Genomic DNA, 10,003 nt, shown 5'->3' with positions numbered 1-10,003 from the left:
TTTTCTTTTTTTTCTTTATTTCTTACACGGCCCAATTATTTTAATAATATTACTGACCATATTTAGCTGATTTGATTATACTGCGAAATTCTCTAATGTTTGAGATAGCAATTATTCTTAATTTAACGAATACATGACCAATATTTGTTCTAATCAGATGTGACATTGTGATCGAATGGAGACCAGCATATGGATACCCAATTCGTTGATGACGTCGGTATTTAACATTTTTTTCTCGATTCAACAAATCATCGGTTTGTATTTTCGTCACGAGAGTTGCACCTGTACATGTAAATATTCTAAGAAGCTTAGTTTCTGCTATTTTCGTAAAATTGTATTCACAAATTATGTAATTTCTGCGCTAATTACCAACAATATTTTTAATATTTTCTTCTTTGATTCTATTAGTTCATAAAATATTTGCATCAATGATGAAATCAGCGCAGTAGACTATTACATTAAAAAGAAAAGAAATATGAAAATCTAACCCAAGCAAAAACAGCATAAATTCAGCCATTGTTATTGAGACAAAATCAATTGAAGTGTGGAAGCAAGATAAAAGAGGTACACTAATAATCAAATTAATTTTACACAAATAAGAGCCTATGCACAAATTTGAAACTTCTCAATTTCTCCATAGGATGTTCAACAACGCTACAGCTAACTCGTTCAGCACTCACATCGTCTATTCACTTAAAAGCTCCAACCATTGTATCATCATCACTTGGCCGTAATTCGGTGTCATGCTATTATTGACACTCCAACCCCTATTCTTTTTCAATTATTATTATTAGTTATTCTTTCATTAACTCCCCGTGAAATTACTTATTAAAGATGTGATTTTGTTCTACCTAATACGTTTTGGGCCCAAAATACTACTTAAAATTTCCGTATTCGTACAATAAATCATATATTTGATGAATTGGGTAATAAATTCAATATAAAATAATTTGAATCCATTGCTTTATCTACTTTTTTTAATGTTGCCTCTAGTATTAATATAAATGTCACACCGATTTGCGCATCTTCAATAAATATCCATGAGAAACACTTACTAGTTCTGAAATACATCAATTTAATAAAATTAAACCAAGTAAACTGACGATATCCATTATTTGATGTGATCATTTTACTGTAAATAAAACGCATTGACTAACCAACCCTTTTAACGACTTACTCCCATTACGAACTTTCTCAACGCATATTCAATAATCAACCATTACTACTAAGATGGAGAAACTTAATTCAGATGCTGTAGGACTAATGAGACATGATTTTCGCTTTTCTATGAATGAAGCTGAAAATGTATGAAAGAATGCTGATTAGTTTGAAAAATGATGATGTCACTAGTATTATGTGTATGTGTGCAATTAGTTTCTCAACTTCGCAATCATCGCAAACGCTGTTGTAAGCTACGATTCATTGAAAGACTTAAGAATCTTGGTCCTTGGATATTACAGAATAAGTGTACCGACGGTACGAAATCTGCAAAGCAGTTAAGCAATAATACTGAGTAAAAGATTTTCTCTTTATTAAAGTTTCCACTGAATTTTGGTAATTTCAGCTGAGCCGCAACCGATTGGATGATAATCACGTAGACTTAAGTTAGAAAGTTGAACCTAACCAACTAACTTAAAAATCGGCATGGTGAATGTTTTTAAAAACGTGATAAATATAGTGCATACTTGCAACATTTTCTGAGTCAGTATTTAAATTATATCAAGAAATCCGTAGATAAACGGACAGCTGATGAGACGCTATCAGTGGCAGCTATCAGCATGTCAGTGGATCCCAAGATACTCGAGATGAAAATGTATAAACTGCTGGCCAACGGTTACATCGAACCGTCAATACGCGTATAAAAAAGCTTGCCAATCATAATGGTACCGAAGAAAATTTCGTCTATGCGTGAATCCGATGTCATGCCTCGATGGGGTATAACCCTACCCATGCCATGAAAATGGGAAATCAAATTACAATTTTGGTTTTGTTATAATTTGAAAGCTAAGCTGACAGTTACTCCAATCGCATATATGGCACAACAGTGCAACCGAGACAAAAATGAACCATATCAGAAAAAATAGTTTCACTGTACAATACTGCTGAGAGTAAGAAACTGCACCTCCTGTTGAGTTCTGTTTACAAATATACAAAAGTTAGGACATTCTTAATCAAATTTTCAGAAAATGGTACGAAACAGTTTAGAAGCTACGTTACTGTATAATCGTTCTAAGGATGGACCTAAATTTTGTAAATCCACGTCTACTAGGTGCGTGGTAAATTAGGGAAAATTTATCTTGTACAGTTTGATAGTTATAACCTCAGAATGACGAAAAGTTATATGTAGCCCTTGAAGGAGTAGCAATTCAAAAAAAAATGGTGAATCAAAAATTCACAAATGACTTTAAAAAATAGGAAACGCGGATGAAGCAAATATAATAAAGGCAATAATAAAATATATATTAAACCAAGTGCAAAATAATAGACTGTAGTTCCCAAAAATTATGAGATATAAATTATAATCTAAATTGCAGTAATAATTTTAGTCGAATACATTGAAACGTTAATATTACTCTACGCGTATATTTTACAGACTTTCATTCGATTCTTATCCTCATACAGATTTCAAGATAACTCGGTCATATTTACAAGCAGGTGGACGGACATGCAAATAAAAATATTACTGAGCTAGCTGCCTCGCTTATTTAGATAGCTTATTTAAATATTAAAAAAAAAAAAAAAAAACAAAAATTAAAATATATGTCGGAGCGTACTGTATGTACGCACTGTATTTGATTGTTCCTGCGTGTTGCACGTACGCGCTGTGTGTGTATTGCTTTGTATGAGAATTCTGGTTATTACCAGAATTCCTGTGTGTGTATTGCTTTGTATGAGAATTCTGGTTATTACCAGAATTCCTAATTTCATCATACTAAAAAATATTGCATCAGCCGCTAATTGCGCCCTGATTGGTCCTTTGCATTTTGTCGCTTTAAGAAGTCCCGTTATAGCGCGACGACAGCGCTACAACGCTGTCGTCGAGTGTGGTTCGGTGCGAGGCAGAGAAACGAAAAGGCGAGCAGTTCAACTTTGAATCGAGAAGCCTGCGCATCGAAACTCGCTGCGCTATTAAAGCCATGGAAAATACTAACGACGCTCCAACATCAGAAGTGGGATCAGCACCACCTCCTGCATTCTCAGAGGATCAGTGGCGCATAATTTTACAAATGCAGAACCAGAATCTGCTGGAGCTTGCAAGAACCATGCAAGCGTCAACACGGGAGCAACAGCAGACTCGTGGCGTCACTTTGCCAAAATTTTTCTCTGACACTGCAGGTGCAGATGCCTCAAAGTGGTCCATCACAGCTGACATTATATTAACGGAACAGCCCCTAGAAGGAAGCAGACTCATCATGGCACTAAGCGAAGCTATGGTGGGCAGTGCCTCACAGTGGCTAACTCAAATTGCATATCCCGGCATTAAGTGGATTGAATTTAAGGAATTATTCCTCCGCCGCTACGAAAATAGTGAAACGTCGTCGGCAATGTTTCTAAATCTACTAAACAGTCGCCCAACTAACGGCGAATGTCTTGCGGTTTTTGCTATCCGCTTGGTGACCACTTTAACTTCCAATTGGAAAAACAAAAACATCGAAGAAATTGCTGTTTCAATTGTGCTCGCGCATTTAGCCAATGTGGATAACCGCTTGGAACGGATTGTGTTCACGTCAAAAGTTCAAACTAGAAGTGACTTGCAGTCCGAACTAGGCGCATTCTCCTTTAAAAAAAAACATCGTAATGCTGACCGTGATGACGACTCCGGACCTGGACCTGACGCCAAGAAGAGGAGAATATTGACAATAGTGTGCCATTTCTGTGGCAAACCAGGACATAAAATTGCTGAGTGCAGAGCCAAAATGCGACAAAAGGGGGACGCGACATCTCAGCGAGACAAGCCAACTGTTACTTGCTTCAAGTGCGGCCAGCCTGGACACTTCGCAAATCAATGTCCGAAAAAGGAATCAACAAGTACACAGGGAGCATTCCAACGGAAAACTGTGAACCAGTGCTTTGTACTAGAGCCAACTGGAGTGATGATGCAGCTCGGTGAGACTTACCCAATTTCTTTTGATTCTGGCGCAGAGTGTTCACTCATTAAAGAGAAAATATGTAGTAAGCTAGCTGGTAAGCGTTTTAACAGCGTTATCATGCTAAAAGGTATAGGCGATACTGGCATATATAGCACCTTACAAATATTAAGCCAAGTCACCATAAATGAGAACGCACTTCAAATATTGTTCCATGTAGTGCAAGATAATCATTTGAAAAGCGACATTGTTATTGGCCGCGAAATTCTTAAACAAGGATTTAATGTCACTATATCACAAAACAAGTTTAACGTAGTAAAAGCCAAAGCCGTAAAAATTTGCTCAATAGATAGGGAACCAGTTGACCTTACAAATCTCGATACCGAATTGCGCGAGGCTGATAAAGACAAACTAATAAAAATGCTTGAGAATTACTCCACTGCACTTGTAAAAGGGGCACCATCTACACGAGTCACGACAGGGGAAATGAAAATTCGCTTGATTGATCCAACCAAAACTGTACAACGCCGGCCCTATAGACTTAGCCCTGAAGAAAGAGACATTGTCCGAGAAAAGTTAAGTGAGTTACTTAAATGCAACATCATCCGACCCAGCTGCTCCCCTTTTGCCAGTCCTATGCTGCTTGTCAAGAAGAAAAATGGTACAGACCGACTTTGTGTCGACTACAGAGAGTTAAACTCTAACACAATCGCAGACAGGTACCCTTTGCCGCTCATTAGCGACCAGATCGCTAGGCTGCGTGGCGCAAATTACTTCACGTGTCTTGATATGGCGAGTGGTTTCCACCAAATTCCTATCCACCCTGATTCCATAGAATACACTGCATTTGTGACCCCGGACGGTCAATATGAGTTCCTGACTATGCCGTTCGGACTCAAAAATGCGCCATCCGTTTTCCAACGGGCAGTCATGCGTGCCTTGGGTGACTTGGCCTATTCATACGTGATTGTTTACATGGATGATATCATGATCGTGTCACCCACAGTCGAATTAGGATTGGAAAGGTTGAAAATAGTACTAGACATTCTCACAGATGCTGGATTCATTTTTAATGTTAACAAATGTAGTTTCTTAAAAACAGTCGTTCAATATCTGGGATATGAGGTAAGAGCAGGGGAAATTCGACCAAACTCGCGAAAGATTGTTGCGTTAACATTGTTGCCACCGCCACAGACGGTTTTTGGTGTACGGCAGTTTATTGGTCTTGCATCCTATTTTCGCAAATTCGTACCCGGATTCTCTCAAGTCATAAAGCCGTTGTATTCCCTAACATCAGGAAGGGAAAGTTTTGCGTGGACTACTGAGTTGGAAAGCATTCGCAAGAAAATTGTGACTATTCTTACAAACGAACCAGTTCTGGTAATATTCGACCCGCAATACCCTATAGAACTACACACCGACGCTAGCTCAATCGGATTTGGTGCCATGCTTTTACATCGAATTAACAATAAGCTTCACGTTGTAGAATATTTTAGTAAAACAACTTCGCCAGCCGAGTCTAGGTACCACTCGTATGAGCTTGAAACTCTGGCAGTATTTGCATCCGTTAAACATTTCCGTCACTACTTGCTTGGCAGAGAATTTGTGGTTTATACAGATTGTAACTCGTTAAAGGCATCGCGAACCAAAATAGACTTAACTCCTAGAGTTCATCGCTGGTGGTCTTATTTACAATCTTTCAAGTTTGACATACAGTACAGAGAAGGAAAACGTATGGCACATGTCGACTTCTTATCTAGAAACCCAGTCACTCAGAAACAATTAATTTTGGAAAAAATTCCCGAGAAGCGAATAAACATAGCAGAAATCTCAAATAATTGGTAGTTTGCCGAACAGCAATTGGACCCGGATATTGCTGCCCTTGTCAGTAAACTGAATTCAAATGACCTACTAGACGAAGTAACTAAAACATATGATTTGAGAAAAGGGATGTTGTTTCGTAAAATCCAAAAAAATGGTAAGACACGATGCTTGCCAGTTGTGCCCCGAAATTTCAGATGGTCAGTAGTTAACCAGGTACATGAGTCAATCATGCACCTTGGTTGGCAAAAAACACTTGACAAAGTTTACCAATTTTACTGGTTTGAGAAAATGAACAAATATGTCCGTAAATTTGTTGACAATTGTATGACCTGCAGGACAGCAAAGTCACATTCCGGCAAAGTTCAAGCAGAATTACATCCTATACCAAGGGTTAGCATCCCTTGGCACACCGTCCATATGGACATTACTGGCAAATTAAGTGGTAAAAGTGATTTAAAGGAATATATCATTGTTCAAATTGACAGCTTCACAAAATTCGTACACCTGTACCACACTCTCAAAATAGATACGGAGAGTTGTATCAGGGCCATAAAGTCTTCAACTTCCTTGTTTGGTGCACCAACACGCATTATAGCTGATCAGGGTAGATGTTTTTCTAGCGGGCAGTTTGCAGAATTTTGCTGTTCAAAAACCATAAAACTTCATTTAATCGCGACTGGGGCAAGTCGTGCTAATGGACAAGTTGAGCGCGTTATGAGCACGCTCAAGAACCTATTAACTGCAGTCGAATTAAGCCAAAGGCCCTGGCAAGATGCTCTCGGCGAGGTGCAGCTAGCTTTAAACTGCACAACAAATCGGGCAACTGAGGCTAGTCCCTTAGAAATGTTAATAGGGAAAGAAGGTCGACCTCTTGGATTAGTTCCTCCATTGGACACAGAATTGGAAGTAGACTTAGACTCCACACGGGCTCGAGCAAGTAGCAGTATGAAATCTTTAGCCTTTTACAACAAAAATCGATTTGATAAGTCCAAGGCCGCCGTTGTAAGACACAGTGTTGGTGACTATGTCCTTCTCAAGAACGAGGAGAGACACCAGACAAAACTAGACCCAAAATTCAAGGGTCCATTTTTGGTAGTTAAAGTCCTAGACGGTGACATACATGTTAAAGTCGTTATCAAGTAAACGATTATATAAATACTGTCACGAGGACACAAGAAAATTTCCAGAGGGAAACATTGGACATTGAGGATGAAGATCCAGGCTCGTCAAATGGTCTGATAGAAGCAGAGGGTGAACCGTCCAAGTGAGACGATGGTGAGCCGTCCAAGTGAGACGAAGGTTATCCGTCCAAGTGAGACGATGATTGTTTCTTTTTGAATGAAATTTGGAAATTTAGTTAAAGAAAATGTAAAATCGACAATTTGGCAAAATATTATGTAATAAAACAAGCATCATGTTTTATTTTTGTAACTTGCATAGGTGAAGTTATTGAATTGAATTGAAAGAAATATGTTTTCAAATGTTTTAATTAAGAATAAATGTTAAAAGTTTGTATGAAGAAATGTTGAACTGAATATTTTATCAGTTGGATACCCGTCTAAGAGAGACGATTGTTAATGGTTATCCGTTTAAGAGAAACGATGATTATTGGTTGGATATCCGTCTAAAAGAGACGATGAATTAAGTTTGAAATCTATTACAAAGACATTTTTAAAGTTAATGTTTGGCATATTACACGAGGACGTGTCAAGGTCAGGATGGCCGTGTCGGAGCGTACTGTATGTACGCACTGTATTTGATTGTTATTACCAGAATTCCTGTGTGTGTATTGCTTTGTATGAGAATTCTGGTTATTACCAGAATTCCTAATTTCATCATACTAAAAAATATTGCATCAGCCGCTAATTGCGCCCTGATTGGTCCTTTGCATTTTGTCGCTTTAAGAAGTCCCGTTATAGCGCGACGACAGCGCTACAACGCTGTCGTCGAGTGTGGTTCGGTGCGAGGCAGAGAAACGAAAAGGCGAGCAGTTCAACTTTGAATCGAGAAGCCTGCGCATCGAAACTCGCTGCGCTATTAAAGCCATGGAAAATACTAACGACGCTCCAACATATACTTTTATCACACCACCTCGCGTTTCACCGTCATATCATCCTTATTCTTTTTATTGAAGTTTTCAATTGATCAAAAATCCCTCGTTTATTTCCATATATAATGATTTGCAACTACTCGTAAGTTATTAAAGTTAGGCTTTCATTTGGCATAACATGTAATACTTTAGCAGCTTTTATTTCGATTAAAAATAAAGCCAAGGTTTTTGTTTAAATTTTAGATCGCATGAAATTGCCAAATTTAAAATCATTTTGCACTTGCGCTGGTAGTAAGCATTGTTATAAGAATCCACGGCAGATAAAAACCTAAATAAGTGGTTTTGCTATATTTTCCAGTTTTGGAACCGAAGTCTCACAATTTCTGTAGAAAGGCGTATAGGACACAATTTCAAATCTACATTATTATTATCTTCTAATGGTGATATGCATTCATGGAAACGTGGTCCAAGTTTTTATATTAGAGTGGTCCTTTCAAAAATATTTACTTTTTATAAATTTGATTGTTTGAAGCGTGTTGTTTTAATTGATATTAAATTCACTTTCCATGAGTTAAAATAATTTTTAAATCGTGTTTCCCCCTTCACAAGTTCATATACGTCTAATAATAACTAACATCCTGTTTTCTGATTTACCTTATTCTAGAATATCGCGCATCAATACATAAATTGTATCCATATCGTATATAGTTATTCTATAAATAATAACAGTAACAGTAAAAATTAAATTTTGGGAATAATGGTTTTATGAAAATGTATGTAGTAATAAAGTTGTGGTAGATCGTAAATAAAAGCTATGTAAATAAAAAATATAGCCTTATGTCAATAAAGAAAATCATTTTATATATCTTTTTGGACGTAACTAAGAAAAAGTAATTGATAATTGAAAATATGTAATGCATATATTTAAAACTGTAAATATTTACCATCTTTAAATAACTTACTCTGCTGCATCATCGGTTTTTCCAGCGTCGCGATCTCCTATACCCTCACATTTAATTAAAACTTCTTGAAGTTTCTCTTGCACAAGTTGTTCCCGTAGAGCCGATGCGTCCGATTCTTTCCAAGCATCGCCTAATGTATCCTTTAGCTTTTGCAAAGCCTCTTCAGAAGTTGCTGTTAAATCAAGCGCCAGACGCAGCTTCTCTTCTGTAGATTTGATTTGTGGGCGCAAAACTTCATTGTCATTTACTTCATCCACATAGCGTCGGTGCAAATTAAATATTATATCAGCATAACGCTTAATACGGGAAGCTTCAAAAAACCGCTCTGCTTCCATTAAAAATTGCACAATCTTCATTTAGCAAAATACATATGCATTTAATATACTCATTAAATACCTCAAATTTTAATGCTCACCCGACTGGCCTCATTAAAAAAATTATCATTAATGTCTGTATACAAATTAAGTTCTAGAACATCAGTCTCATCTGTGCCCTCATCAAATATTAATTCAGATTTCTTTTCCCCTTGCTTAATCTTTTTAGACTTCTTTCCTTTTTTGGGCGGCATTTTAATAGTTAGAGTTAGATAATTAAAAATATATTTGCTCCGCAAAACAATTTTTTATTTATGTTTGTAGACATGAATATGTATCAAGTTAGAAGTTCAAGAATTTGACAATTATGACAAAGATAAATTTTAATTTGATTTCCAGTTATAAATTTAAATAAATCAAACACTCCAAACAGCTTAAGGAATTACCAGCTTTGTGGGCATATATAGGAACAATTAAGAAAGCTCTAATTGGGATTCCCTACTAGAAGATACCCTGATTCTATTCCTATCTGCGCTTTTTAATATTTTCCAAAATTTGTATCCGCATTACGACACCAATATAAAAAACGATGTTTCAAATATTAACTTTAGTTGGAGCTAATAATTCAAGCACAATTCAACAGCAATTTCGATTCTTCGAATAGAAAATAACATACGCATTTGAATGTATGTGTGAACATGTATAGGAAATATGCGTACGCCTTGTAACGTGCTTTGTCAAATTGGCCAAACGATGCCTTTAATA

At 36.9% G+C, this 10,003-nt stretch overlaps 1 protein-coding gene across 1 annotated transcript; it reads right to left on the bottom strand.

Annotated features, from left to right (window-relative positions):
* Window positions 1–8,564: 8,564 nt before the first annotated feature.
* LOC111600525 lies at window positions 8,565–9,587 on the bottom strand. Its single transcript, XM_023316658.1, has 3 exons — window positions 9,340–9,587; window positions 8,925–9,274; window positions 8,565–8,675 (listed from the first exon to the last, which is right to left on the bottom strand). Exons 1-3 carry the CDS (start codon window positions 9,490–9,492, stop codon window positions 8,618–8,620), a joined length of 561 nt encoding a protein of 186 aa, XP_023172426.1. The 5' UTR covers window positions 9,493–9,587; the 3' UTR covers window positions 8,565–8,617.
* Window positions 9,588–10,003: the final 416 nt, after the last annotated feature.

Source organism: Drosophila hydei, unplaced genomic scaffold (genome assembly GCF_003285905.1).
Source record: "Drosophila hydei strain 15085-1641.00,03,60 unplaced genomic scaffold, DhydRS2 tig00000553-arrow-arrow-pilon, whole genome shotgun sequence".
Lineage (NCBI taxonomy): Eukaryota > Metazoa > Arthropoda > Insecta > Diptera > Drosophilidae > Drosophila > Drosophila hydei.
This window is presented reverse-complemented; position numbering and strand designations above follow the sequence as displayed.